Below are 15,113 nucleotides of genomic sequence, written 5' to 3'. Positions count from 1 at the left end.
ATACAGCGGGCTCTTTGGCATAGGTTGAAACAACTTAAATATAGATCCAGAAACACAACAAATCAAAGAAAGACTGGATAAATGGGATCACATTAAACTGCAGAGCTTCTGCATGGCAAAGAATATAACCAGCAAGATAAATGAAAAGTCCACAGATTGGGAGATCTTCACTAGCTATACAAAAGACAAAAAAAAAAAAACAAACTGTCATGAGCCAACCACAATGGTACAAGCCTGTCAACTCAGAACTTGAGAGACTCAGGCTGGAGAATCAGAAGTTTGAGACAAGCCCAGGATACATAGCAAGTTCCAGGATAGCCTACACTACAGAGAGACTATACCATAGTATTTGAAAGTGGTTCAGGGTGACATGGTCTATTATAAACATATTATCTAAGACACTCTATCAGTCAAGTTAGACTACAATGAGAAAATACCATTAAGATCTGCAGATAGCCACTTCACACAGTGGAAAGAGAGGAAGCAAGCTGTCACCAGACAGCTTTTTACTAGGGCATTAACTTCATCATGAGGGAACTACCCTCATGACCTCCCAATTGCTACTTCCAAATACCAGCACATTAAGAGATAGGGATTCAACATAGATTCTGGAGAATAGAAACACTGTGGTACAACTCTGACATTGAGTTGGATAGATATTGTCCCTGATAAGACTCAAGTGTGTAGATGATTAGCAATATCATACCTAGTCACGCATATTAGCTGTTCAATATGGAGCATGCATATTACCAAAGATGAATTTGCTAGAAATAATATTTTTTTGTTTAAGAAAATTTTTAACATTTTTGCTTCAAAGAAAAAAGAAGTGAGCTCTCCCTCCCTCAAAACTCAGATCTACATAAAATGATACAAGGTATGCATAATGGTACAAAACTTTCCCCCTTCTTTGTAAGGAAACCACTGTGCTGCTCAGTTTACAAGTTTAGTAAAATAGCCCAGTAACTGCTATATCACACAGGTGGAAGTATGGATTTGAGGACCATTGAACACTGAATATCCCCAATACATCACAATTACAGAAACACCTGTGCACAGTAACTTTGTGTTGAGGCACTATGAAAATTCAGTGTTCAATTGCCTACAACACTTCTGTTTCTTATGACTACATATTTAGTTCTAATATGTCTGAAAGAAGATTTTGGAATAGTTTCTAAATTTTGTTACTGCAAAATGTTTAAGATTCTAGCAAAGCATTTTTCAAATTTCTCTTAAATAAAATATGTCATGACACATGTTGAGCTTACAATAAGGGTTTCATGCAGAAAAAAGGGGGGTCTTAATTATTTGAGAACCAATTAATCTAGATCTAGTGATAGGAAATTTAAAAGTACCACATTTTGTTAAGTTGAATTTTAAAGTGACTCATTCAGTTATAAATAAAAAGACAAAGTTTACACTATTCTAAGTAGAACTAATAATTCTTCATATATTCATTCTTTCCTTACTCTAATCCCAGAAAAAGGGAGATTGTTACAGACAGGAAAGTAGATATGTATTAATGTGAAATTGATAAATTTATAATTCTCCTTTATGCCAGTCTCTCACACCTGTAATCCTAGGTACTCAGGAGACTGAGCAGATGGTGGTTCAAAACCAGCCCAAGCAGGAAAAGTCCAGGAGACTCTTATCTCCAATAAACTACCAAAAAAGCCAGAAGTGGAGCTGTGGCTCAAGTGGTAGAGTGCTAGCCTTGAGCAAAATAAGCTCAGGACAGAGTCCAGGCCCTGAGTTCAAGCCCCAGGACCAGCACAAGATATGGCTAAGATATGGAACCAACCCAGATGCCCCTCAGTAGAGGAATGGATCAAGAAAATGTGGTATATATATACAATGGAATTCTATGCCTCCATCAGAAAGAATGACATAGCCCCATTTGTTAGGAAATGGAAAGACATGGAAAAAATTATATTAAGTGAAGTAAGCCAGGCCCAAAGAAACATAGGTCCCATGGTTTCCCTTATTTGCAATATCTAGTATATGTCTGAGTCAAGCAGAAAAGGTCAGATAATGTGATATTAGGAAAATGAACCCTTAGATACGTATTCAAATGTTTTTTTCTTTCATGCATTTGTTTCTAACGCATTTATTTTATTTTATTTTTTGGTTATCTGATGTTTTTCATTGAAATAAGTTTCTGTTGTGCTTCTTAATTAGCCGGGCATTCCACTGCACCAATGTTGATGTCATCTGTGATGTCATGAGGGTGGTGGCCATCAACATTACACTCCACAGACTGGGCAGTGCCCAGGATTTCCTTAATGGTTCCAGAAAGTTCTCTGGCTAAAGATCGGTGCCGCATCTGCCGGGCAATGTTGACAATCTCATCAAAAGAGATGTTTCCACTGTGTTTAATGTTTTTTTGTTTCTTTCTGTCTCTTGGTAGCTCCTTTAGGGCTTTGATGATCAAGGCAGAGGCAGAAGTTACCACCTCTATCTGGGCCTGTCTGTTCTGAATGGTCAGCTTCACTGTAATCCTTAGACCCTTCCAGTCCCCTGTCGCCTTGGCGATGTCATCACCTACTTTTTTTGAAGACAGACCCAGGGGGCTGATCTTGGGGGCCAGGGCAGACATGGCACCGACCTCGCCACCGGTGCACCTCAGGTACACGACTTTAATTTTGTTGGGATCAAACTTAGGCGGCATGACGGAGGTGGCTGGTGTCGGATGAACCCGGATTCGGGACGACCGAAGAAAGTTGCACCTTTGCCTCCTCCGAGCCGAAAGACGAAAGCTCTAACGCATTTATAAGATTATTTCTTTGTTGCTTTGTATGTCCCTCCCCCACAGTATAACCCCTGCTTTCACTATATTTGATGTCGGTATAATTTGGGGAGGAGATGGGGAAAAACAAGTCGTTTAAGGATACAGGTGGACATGTTGCAACAATGAGAAGTACAAGTTGTCATGTCGAAAATGAACTTTACAACTTTGGTGGGGGAGGGGGGAGGCTGGGAAGGGATGTGTAGGGTAAACAAAGGAGGAGGCTGCAATGCTTGATAAGAAATGTACTCATTATCTTGCCCATGTAATTGCAACCCCTCTGTACAGTATGTCCACAAAAAATTAAAATTAAAATTTAAAAAAAAAGATGGAACTGATTGTTTGGAAAAAAGTGAGTGAGGAGATGAAGAGAAATAGTTTGGATTAATATGTTCAAATAATTTATAAGTTAGTATGATGACATAACAAAATATAAGTATAGAAATAGGATAATGAAATTAATGAAAGGAATAAAATTTAGCAAGCTACATTATATGGACATATGTGTATAACAATAAAAATACTTTGTGAAATTAATATTTGATTAAAAAAACAAAAATTCAAAAAAAAACCAAACACAAACCATTTTAAAACAAATACTGTGAACACTCTGGAGAAAAGGGGGTAAATCAATGTAGCTTTTAAAATCCTACAAGGATTATAATACTTAAATCAAACATGTAAGTATGTGTATGTATGAAATTTTAGATCAAATCACAAGGTGCTCAAGGTAAGGACATACTACCCCCACACACACACATAACATACAAAGTAAATCCTTTGTGTCTGTAAATACATGAGTTTAAGGAAACCACCACTGAGGAAAACCCAGGAATGAAGGCTTATATGCATAGTTCAGTGACTATGGATGTTTGATTCATTTTTCCAATAATGCTGACTACTCAACTTCCACAAAAACATACTGCTTCCAAACAAATCTGTGTGTGTATGTGTGTGTGTGTGAGGGGGGCGGGGGACAGAGAGAGAGAGAGAGAGAGAGAGAGAGAGAGAGAGAGAGAGAGAGAGAGAGAGAGAGAGAGAGAGAGAGAGAGAGAGAGAGAGAGAGAGAGACCAGTCCTGGGGCCTGTGTGCTGTCCTCAAGCTTTTTTGTTCAAGGCCAGTGCTCTACCACTTGAGCCACAGCACCATTTCCAGCTTTTCTGAATAGTTTTATTGGAGATAAGAGTTTCATGGGGGGGGGGGGGGGGGAGGAGAAGAGTTTCATGGTGACTAGTTTCATGTCTGGGCTGGCTTTAAATCACGATCCTTAGATCTCATTCTCCTGAGTAGGTAGGATTACAGGTGTGAGTCACCAGTGCCCAGCTATTACTGGTTTTTTAGAGAAATGTTCTGCCTTGTTAATTAATGAATTTTGGAATCTTTCACTGCAAATTGCTCATTTTGGTGCAGCATTTGTAGAAGTTTTAATCTCCTATACACTCTCAGTTGATGGTCTCTTGAGTTTTGTTAAGATGGTGTGCTGGCTTGTTTACAAATAGTCTATTTTAGTGCTTGAGACACTATTGGACTCCTCACTCAAGGTGAGGAGGCTTGAACAGTAAACTATGTTCTTGGGTTTGTATTGAATTTTAATGAAGTAGAATCTCTACTACTGCTTCGATCTTTTTAGATGAATATAGGAGGAAGGTGTATCTTCTTAGTCTAGGAAGACTAACTAGACTGGTAGTAGGAAGATGACTGAGGGGGTAGTATTGTTGAAATAGTACTAAGTATTTGATTTTATAATATAGGTAAGTGGTTCACTATCTTGCCCATGTAATTGTAACCCCTCTGTATGGTATTTTCACAATAATTTTAAAAAATTAAATAAATAGGAAAAAAGATAGGGAAGTGGTGGAATTTACACTTTATGGGAAGTTAATAGGAACACAGAATGAGGTAAGTAGAAAACAATTTTGTTAATATTATATTGGTTGGAGAACAGGGTTCAGCAGGTATACACTCACACACCAAAAAAACCTCCAAAACAGAAAAACTCCAAAGAACCCTGGACATTACCAGTGATTAGGAAGGGAAAAAAATAATACACACACATAAAAGAGAAAACCAGACGACAAAAACACAAAACAAGAACAAAAAGGCAAATTACTACAAACATATGTCAGAACAAATGGTTTTCAGGTAACCTAGTTACCAGGTATGAATTTAGGTAAGGAGCAAAAACAGGAAAGAGTATGTATGAGTAAAAGAAAAGTTTCACTTGTAGATGTAAGTGGATGCACAGAAGAGGAAATCTGGGTAAGGGATGAAATTACAATTCAAAAGAGAATACTAAAAGACAGGTAATGAGGTTCAAATAATTATGGTTTGGGATAAAATGAAGAATTACAAGTGCAAGATTAAATGGGAGAGGTAACAGGTCTATACTACAATGTAGATGTTAAATGGTAAATTGCCTCTGTCTGAGGTAAACGAAAGAAAAACTATAGTTAAATGAGGAAAGACAGACTTAAATGCAACAATTTTATTGAATTTTATTGTTCTTACATGTCTAACATATAAGTGTGTGTAGATAGATAGATAGATACATAGATAGATACATAGATACATAGATGCACTACTCTTCAAGTTGCGAACACTTTTAGGCCTGGGTACAGTACTTTGCTTCCCTCAGAAGACCTTTTATTATAGAAGGATATTCAGAGTTCAAGCTGGTGGCTGATACTTTTTATCTGGCTCAAATGGGAACTGCTAAGTGTGGCTGCCCCTATACAATGCTTGGTTGTACCACACATTTTTTTTTTTTGGGGGGGGGTCCGTGATGGGGCTTGAACTCTGGTCTTGGGCGCTGTTCCTGAACTCTTCAGCTCAAGGCAAACGGTCTATCACTTGAGCCACAGCACCACGTCCGGTTTTCTGGTGGTTTATTGGAGATAAGAGTCTCACAGACTTTCCTGCCCAGGCTACCACCGAACCATAATCCTCAGATCTCAGCCTCCTGAGTAGCTAGGATTACAGGTGTGAGCCACCAGTGCCTGGCTGTACCAGCCATTTTTGAGCTGCTGTATATTAGTGACATGTTCCATGAGTATACCTGGTTTTACTGGGGACCATAAGTTTTTCACCATGGTCTTTATAGTCACCTTCCTATTGCCTTTGCTCTTGGTTCTCTAATAAGAATTCCCACTCTTCTGTCACCTGGTATTGTAGCCCATTCATTTTCCTAGTCTCTCTCTTCTGGATGAAGCTTAGCTTCCCATGGCTTAAACATTTTTTGTTGTTCCCTGCTGGTCCATGTGTCCTGCTTCCCACATTTCCTGTATCTAATTTATAACTAAGTTTTATCACAGAGTGTCCTATGAGTTGTTAACATTTGATTGTTCCTTGTCCCTGAGCTCCCAAAGAAACTTTCTCAAGATGGAGACTTTCTCTGGGATATAGGGGACATAGAATATCTGAGTTCTGGAATCCTAGCCTCCCAAATTCCTGAGCTGGTGGTAAGGCTCATAGTTTATTTTTTATGCTGATTTTGGAGATGCCCTGGCAGACCATCTAATTTTTACTTGTTGCTGTCTTTCTGTTTTCCTGCCCCCAACCTGGAATACCAGGTACCTGCTACAAACTCCTTGCTACTTTTCTTCTACATTTGTTACTTCTCTATAAATTCTTGCTTCCCCACAAGTTTCTTGTAGTTTCTCTTTTCTTCCACACTTTTCCCCCTCAGAATCTGGTAGTTTTTGTGTCACCAGATTCTAGTTGTTCACAGAATGAAAATTATAACTGCTTTCAAGTAACATCTTGTCCTTCCTCTGTTTAAGATTGACATCAGAAACCATGGGGTACAAAAGGCAGCACAAAAATCATATTCTGAGTTTGGTCAATCAAGTCCACCTCTGGCAAAATCAGCCTTAAAAATGGAAAAACCAGTATATTTCTGTATTAACATATTAGTTTATCTGAATTTTTCCATGTCTTTTGAAGTACAATTCAAAATCAACAAATGTCACCCATCAGTATTCATATTCATTAAAGTTGAACTGTTTATTATTCCTTTTCTGAGAGGAAATTTTCATAGCAAAACATAGAAATCCTAACATTTTAAGCTGTATATTTGTTAGAAACACAAGCCCTTTTTACACACTCACTGGCTCACTATCTATCTCTTTGTCTTCTCTCTAGTAGTCAACAGGGTACCCTTTGTTTATGCTGAAGCTCTGACACTTCCGTGTACCCACGGAGCTACTTTGTTCTCTAGGCTCTCAAATCATTGTGTGGACATGTCTTCCCTTCTCTAGGAGGGAAACAGCTGGCCTTTTGTGCTTTTCCTTGGTGTCTATTGATCATTTTCATATGTCTTCATTTGGAAGGGGTTTCAAACAAGGTCTCATTAGGTATTCCAGACTGGCCAGTAACTCCAACCTGACTCTGCGTCTTGAGTGTTGGGTTTGCAAGTGTGATGCCAGTCTTCAGATTTCTTTTTTTAATTTTTTATTTATTTTTATTGTTATTGTAAAGGTAATGTACACAGAGGGGTTACAGTTACACAAGTTAAGTAATGCATACATTTCTTTTCAAACAGTGTCACCCCTTCCCTCACCTTCTATGTTTTTCCTTCCCAACTCCTCCCCTCACAAGTTGTATATAGTTCATTTTTTTTTGGGGGGGGGGGGTCCGGTTGTGGGGCCTGAACTCTGGGCCTGGGCGCTGTCCCTCAGCTTTTCAGCTCAAGACTAGAGCTCTACCACTTGAGTCACAGCTCCACTTCCGGCTTTTTTCATTTTGCTTATGTGGTGCTGAGGAATCGAACCCAGGGCCTCAGGCATGCAAGGCAAGCGCTGTACCACTGAGCCATCTTCCCAGCCCTATATAGTTCATTTTTAACAGTGTCTAGAGAGTATCAATGCTGCATTAGTTCATTTGTCCCACTATTTCTGTGCTCCCCTTTACCCTCCCCCAAACAAACAAAGTTATATATAAAATGTACAGAAATCAAAACAGCAACAAAAGATTTTTTAAAAATCCTTTTGTTTCCATTCCTTGGAGTTCATTTCGATAAATATCATTTTATATGATCATCTGCACGTAGCTGTTGAGCCTTTGGGATCCTTTCCTAAGAGGATCATTCTTTGGTCTCACATTTCTTAAGTACTTCTGCAGCTTTTTCTAATGACTTAAATATATCCTTTAATTTAAATATAGGAATATTTTAGAATTGGTGAAGGTAAAGTGGTTTGTTTATAAATGTTTTGATTATACAGGTTTTTTTTTAAACCCTAGGGATTTGCTTCTAAACATTTTAAGTTGGTATTTCTTGTAGCTATATTTTCCTACCCTCACTTCATTTAAAAAAATATGAATGCAATAATAAGCTCCACTTTGCTTCTGATTTATTACACGGTTTTGACCAAGTATAGTTAAAAAATAGTAAAAAATTTAGTAATAAATAAATTTTTTAAGTTCAAAAACAACTATTTTAAACTCCTAAATACACATTTTGTAGCTCAGCTGATATGAATAAGCTGTCTATCATTCCTACATTTTTATCTGTTGTGCTTAAATTGTTGTGCCATTTGCTAAGTGTTTTCTTGCCCTTTGTTTTTGTGGAAATAAACTTGCTTAGGCCCAAAAAGCAAAGTAAATGTTCATATTTGAAGTGATAAAGTAAAAATTGCAACCAAGTGACAGTGGTTCTTACAGACAATCCTAGGTACCAGGAGTCTGAGATCTGAGGATTGTGGTTGAAACCAGCCTGGGCAGCAAAGTGTGAGACTCTTATCTCCAATTAACCACCAAAAAGCTGAAAGTAGAGCTATGGCTCAAGTGGTAGAGTACTAGCCTTGAGCAAAATAGCTTGTGGACAGCACACAGGTTCTGAGTTCAAGCCCCAGAGCTGGCACACACACAAACACACACGTATAGATTTGTTTAAAGGCAATATGTTTTTGTGGAAGTTGAGTAGGCAGCATTATTGGAAAAATGAATCAAACATCATAGTCACTGACCTATTCGTATAAGACTTCATTCCTGGGTTTTCCTCAGTGGTAGTTTACTTGGACTCATCATCTATTTACAAATACAAATGGTTTACTTTGTGGGAAGGAGGGGGAGGAAGATAGGTAGTATGTCTTTACCTTATCATAAAGGTATCACCCTCATGATTTGATCTAAAATTTCATACATAAATATACTCACAATGACTTAAATGAGACTGAGCAGAAAGAAATTTCAAACAATGACCTAAATAAAACAAAGATCAGAATGGTTAATGAAATAAAGGAAATATTTTGGACAAACAATAACAGAAATGAAAGTAACAAAAAGAATACAAATATGAATAAAGTAAAAAATGCAGAATATGATAAAAGAATTAAACCATATAGAAATCATAAAAAAGGAAAAAAATTCCAGGAAATGAAGAACATAATAGACAAAATATAAAACTAAACTGGTGATAGAATTGAATAATAGAACAGAAGAAGTTGAAAACAGACCATCAGAGCTGATTTTTTTTTTTAAGCAAAGGAATTAAATCAACCATTTAAAGACACTGAAATAATACTTAGAAGATGCCAATGGAACATATAAAACCTCTTAGACTCTGTAAAAAGGTTTGGAATAGAGGGAGAAGAAATAAAAACTAAATGCAATGAGAATCTATTCAATACATAATTGCAGAAAACTTCTCAAAGCTGACAAAGAGAATAATAATCAAGTAACAGAAGTTTACAGAACTCCTAACAGATGTTAGACAATACTACTACACATATTAAAAATACTGAAAATACAGTATAAAAAAGATTACAGGGCTGGGAAGGTGGCTCAGTGGTAGAGTGCTTGCTTTGCATGCATGAGACCCTGGGTTCGATTCCTCAGCACCACATAAGCAGAAAAAGAAGCCAGAAGAGGTGCTGTGGCTCAAGTGGTAGAGCACTAGCCTTGAGCTGAAGAGCTGAGGGACAGAGCCCAGGCCCAGAGTTCAGGCCCATGACTGACAAAAAAAAAAAAAAAAAAAAAAAGATTACTGGCCTGAAAAAGAGAGGAGACGAGTAATTTACAATGGCAAGACCATTAGAGTAATAGGAGATTTAGAAACAAAAGACATTAATGTAAGAATTCAAGTCCTAAAGGGGTGGGTAGGATTGGAAGAGTTGGAAGGGAATAATGAATGACACTGATCAAGATGCAGTCTACTCACAAACTTATATGTATAATTGAAACCATTTTGCTCACCTAATGGGGATAAAAAAATATAATAATAAAGAATTTAAATAATCCCTGAAAGACAACTGCCAACCTAGATTACTGTACTCAATGAAGCTATTCTTCAGAATTGTGGAGAAATAAATTTTCCATGACTAAAAACAGCTAAAGGAATTCATGACTACTAGACTAGCACTGCAAAATATCCTTATGGAATCCTACCCAGAAGAGAACAAAATTGAACAGAAAAATACAAGAAAATACAAGCCCTATTAGAAGGATAGGTAATACATGACAGAAAATACCTCTCAATATTAATATTAAATAGGCTTGATTCTCCAATCAAAGACACAGAATGGCAGCTTAGTTCAAAAGACAATATTCAACTATTTGTTGTCTATAAGAAAGCAAGCCATCCCACTGAGACAAACAAACACAGTCTTAGTGTGAAAGAATTGCAAAAGAACCCCAAAGCAGGAAGGAATTGCCATACTTAGATCAGATAAAATAGACTTAAAGCCAAAATCATTCAGAAAAGATAAAAGACAGTCACTTCAAGTTAATAGAATGATCCATTAAAGAAGACATATGCATTAGTATATATGAGTTTACATAAAGTGTTTTCCATCACAATTAAGAACTTTTTAGTCATTTTCATTTCAGATATTCGGTATGTTCTTTCCACTTTTTTCTCCCTTCCTTCTGGAATATACATGATGTATAGACTTGAGAGTATCACACAAACTTTAACAGCATGTTCTTTTCATTTTTACATCATACTTTGTGCTTTTCAGACTAGACAATCTGAACTGAACTACATTCAAGCTCACAAATTTTTCTGCTTATTCAAATCTGTCACTGGACCCTATTAGTGAATGTTTCTTTCTTCTTTCTTTCTTTCTTTCTTTCTTTCTTTCTTTCTTTCTTTCTTTCTTTCTTCTCTCTCTCTCTCTCTCTCTCTCTCTCTCTCTCTCTCTCTCTCTCTCTCTCTCTCTCTCTCTCTCTCTCTCTCTCTCTCTCTCTCTCTCTCTCTCTCTCTCTCTCTCTCTCTCTCTCTCTCTCTCTCTCTCTCTCTCTCTCTCTCTCTCTCACTTTTTTGGCAGTTGTGATGTTGTGATGCTTGAACTCTGGGCCTGGGCACTGTTCCTGAGCTCTTCAGCTCAAGGTAAGCAATCTACCACTTGAGCCACAGTGCCATTTCCAGTTTTCTGGTAGTTAACTGGAGGTAAAAGTCTCACAGCCTGCCCAGCTGGCTTTGAACCATGATCCTCAGATCTCAGCCTCCTGAGTAGCTAGGATTATAGGTGTGAGCCACTAGCACCCGGTTTGAACGTTTCATTTTTGACACTCAACTTTGCAGCTATAAAATTTCTATTTCTTCCCTTTGTGTAATTTCTCTATTTTTACTGACAGATTATTCTTATTTCATTGAGTTACTCAAGTAGACTTAGGAAAATTGATTTTAAGTCTTTGACTAGAAAACTTAAAATTTGTGGATTTCTTCAGGTATAGTTTCCATTGATGTCTTTTTTACCTTAATAGACCAAAGTTTCTTTGCATACTTCCTAATTTTTTTGAGGAAAAATAGACATTTTGAATATATATTGTAACTTATTACTCAGATTCCACCTCCTCAAAGTTTTCGTTGTTGATATTGTTTTACTTTTTTGCATGTTAACAGATATTTCTACACTATTTTTTGAAAGGCTATTCTTTGTTACCTGTGGCCACTGAGTTTTTATTCTTCTCTTATCTTTTTCTCCAACTCATGATTTCACAAGATTTCCTTATAATATAGGAGGGAAAAAAATAGCTATGTAGTCTGTATAACACTTGGATGGGCCATTTGTAACTCGCCTTAATCATTTCTTCCCTTCCTCTTAAGTCAATCTTTAACATCAAGCAGAAGTGAAACTCAAATTCTTATCTAGTTTTTACCTTTTAAGTCAATCTTTAACATCAGGCAGAAGTGAAACTCAAATTCTTACCTAGTTTTTACAAGTTCTTATTCTAGTCTAACCCTAGACACAAAATGGGCTTTCTAGATTCCTTAGTACTCATAGGAGCCTATCAAACTCTCCAAACTATTTTATTCTCTAGGTTTCCTTCTATGTTTCTGGTATGTTTACTGTTTATTCTTGTTAGGAGGATTGGGGGAGGGGTGCCCTCACTAGATTGTTGGCCCTGAGGGACTTCCAATTGAAACAAAAGCATATCCTTTTCTCAATTTAAACAAAAGACACACTTTGGACTTTGGATCCCCCAAACAGGTTAAAACAGAAATCTAACTTGTTGAAAATTAGGTCTACTATGTTCTTTCAGTACCAGAAGCCCAACTGTGGACCTGGCTGCTATCATTAAGGTTGTTACTGAGTTGAGATAGAAAATGGGACACTGGGTTTTTTTCTTCAGTAAATATTTGAATTGTATCTATAAACCTTTACCTGTTTTCTATTATTTTTTTTCTTTTTCTGCCATAAAGACACAAACTCCTAAGAGTTCTCTACCCTAGTCAAATCCTTATTGAGAATTTTTATAATACAAAGAGAAATAGGCTCTTGGTGGGTGGGTATTAATGGAAATAAGTTGGATAACGAGAGGATGATAAATAAATATGTATGAAAACAGAATAACAAAATTTGTGGCAATTGTTTTAGGAGAGAGGGAAGATAAAATGAAGTAAGGGGTGAGACTGAATAGAATACATTTGTAAGCATGTCTGAAAATATCACATTGCAATCCTTTCCTGTATAACAAATGTAAACTCATTTTAAAAATTTTTTAATAACGGAAGTGGCGCTGTAGCTCAAGTGGTAGAGCGCTCGCCTTGAGCTGAAGAGCTGAGGGACAATGCCCAGGCCCAGAGTTCAAGCCCCACGACCGACAAAAAAAAAAAAAAAAAAAAAAAAAAAAATTTTAATAAAATCACTCTACCTAGAAAGGTATTCACACCACATTTTTAAGTGTTTTATTTTATTTCTGTCCACTCCTTCAACTTTTGTCCACTCCTATCATTTTATACTGAAATTATCTAGTAATCCCTTAGCAAGCTTACAATAGTCTGTAAATGTAATGAGTTTTGTATTCTTTAATTCAGTTATTTATATTATTTAATTCAGATACTGACAGAAAAATATTCATTTTTCTACGTGTTTAAGATGCAATTCTTAGGGTCCTAGCTTTTATTTTCTTAATAATGATGTTAAGTATCTTTTAATATGATTATTGGCTATATGTATCCTTTTTTGTGTTTAATGCTTGCCCATGTATCTTGCTAATTTTTTTCATTTCACTGTTTGTTGATTTGCATGAGTTTTTGTTGTTGTTGTTGTTTGGTCAGTCCTGGGACTTGAACTCAGGGTTCAGGGTGCTGGCTGTCCCTGAGCTTCTTTTGCTCAAGGTTAGTGCTCTACTACTTGAGCCACAGAGCCACTTCGGGCTTTTTCTGTTTATGGGGTACTGAAGAATCAAACATAGGGCTTCGTGCACGCTAGGTAAGCACTCTACCACTAAGTCCTGATTTGAGTTTTTAAACAATCTTAAAAACCAATAGACAAACAAAATATTGGAAGAAAATATGGACTAACATACTGTTTCTCTTGGAGTCCCAAGAGAATTTAATTTCCTTAAAGGAAATTAAAGGAACACAAAATGACACAAAGCAGTAATATAATTTCACTACAATATATGACAATTTCTTCAATTATAAGAAATGCATAAATGGGGCTGAACTCAGAACATTTAGGACACAGAAAATGAGAGTACTAGTATAAACTCTCTGAGATATTTTATATTCCAAGTCAGTTCAAAATAAAAAAAAGTCCATGCAATAATTTTAATATATTATTTTGAAGATTAAATAACACATTCACAAATACATACACACACATATATTCAATATTACTAATCTCTGAATAAAGCATCTAATATAGCATCTAATTCTATAAGCAATTATTTATAATAGCAAATTACTTGAGATTTCTAGTGCCTATAGGAAGAAAAACCAACCGACAGCTAAATTAAGTATTAAAAAAGGTCAAGTCTGGCCCCAAATTATTAACTCTAATAACATAGCTAGAAGTGATCAAATTGTAAATAATCAGCATGTCAAATTAACTACTAACCAGGGATAACAACTACTACTACAACATAAGGTTATTATGACCCTCACACTAATACTTACATGGATTTTAATAGATAAAATTTCCAAAATGTTCTTCCATACAAAAAATAGTTTTACATATATTATATAAGAAAACATGAATAATAGAGTTCCATGAAACATTTCACAAAGGTCATCATGAGCTTTTCTTTTAGTCCTGGTCTTGGACTTGAACTCAGGGCCTGTGCTCTATTCCTGAGCCATTTTGCTCAAGGCTATCACTTTACTAGTTGAACCACAGCTCTACTTCCAACTTTTTTGGTAGTTAATTAGGGATAAAGAGTCTTGTACACTTTCCTGCCTGAGCTGGCTTTGAACCACGATCCTCAGTTATCAACTTCCTAAGTAGCTAGGATTACAGGTGTGGTCTACCAGCACTCATCTGAGCTGAATTTTTTCTACAGTGAAAGTTTTCAGAACAAATTTTATAAATTGGATTGAATCAACAATGGTGACACAGCCTGAAGTACTTCCTGATAAATGAGAATAAAAGGACTATTGGTCACTTATAAATTTAAAAGTCACCCTACAATAAACAGTCATTCTCCACTGACTAGATACCTTTTAGAGTATTAAAATTATGCTGCAGCCGTGTGCCGGTCTCTCAAGCTTGTAATCCTAGCTACTTTGGAGATATGAGGATCGCAGTTCAGAGCCAGCCAGGACAGGAAAGTCCATGAGACTCTTACCTCCAATTAACCACCAGTAAACCAGAAGTGGCGCTGTGGCTCAAGTGGTAATATGCTCGCCTTGAGCTGAAGAGCTCAGGGCTAGTGCCTAGGCCCAGAGTTCAAGTCCCATGACCAAAAAAAAAAAAAAAAAAAAAAAAAAGCATACTGCATTGTAAACAGATTAAAAAAACAAACCATTACAACAATTAGGATACTCAGCATAAGTACAGGATATGTTCTTCTGAAATCTAAGACTCTTCTTGAAAATTCCCTTAACTTTAGTGTTTCTAGTCTAATAAAATTTGTTTAGAGATACTCACAGGCACACACAAGCCTC

General features: G+C 36.6%; 2 protein-coding genes across 2 annotated transcripts in view; both read right to left on the bottom strand.

Annotated features, from left to right (window-relative positions):
* Positions 1-15,113, bottom strand: part of Ap3b1 (adaptor related protein complex 3 subunit beta 1) — a 229,246-nt gene that overhangs the window by 154,445 nt on the left and 59,688 nt on the right. The gene's annotated exons all lie outside the window — the stretch shown is intronic.
* On the bottom strand, positions 2,153-2,772 carry LOC138832837 (large ribosomal subunit protein uL11-like). The gene has a single exon (XM_070030960.1). The coding sequence runs from the start codon at positions 2,663-2,665 to the stop codon at positions 2,168-2,170; it is 498 nt and encodes a 165-aa protein (XP_069887061.1). The 5' UTR covers positions 2,666-2,772; the 3' UTR covers positions 2,153-2,167.

The sequence above is a fragment of the Dipodomys merriami genome, unplaced genomic scaffold, assembly GCF_024711535.1.
Source record: "Dipodomys merriami isolate MVZ:Mamm:240054 unplaced genomic scaffold, mDipMer1.0.p SCAF_20, whole genome shotgun sequence".
Lineage (NCBI taxonomy): Eukaryota > Metazoa > Chordata > Mammalia > Rodentia > Heteromyidae > Dipodomys > Dipodomys merriami.
This window is presented reverse-complemented; position numbering and strand designations above follow the sequence as displayed.

Excerpts from the sequence above, each read along its gene's own strand:
- LOC138832837 (XM_070030960.1), bottom strand. The coding sequence starts at position 2,665 with ATGCCGCCTAAGTTTGATCCCAACAAAATTAAAGTCGTGTACCTGAGG.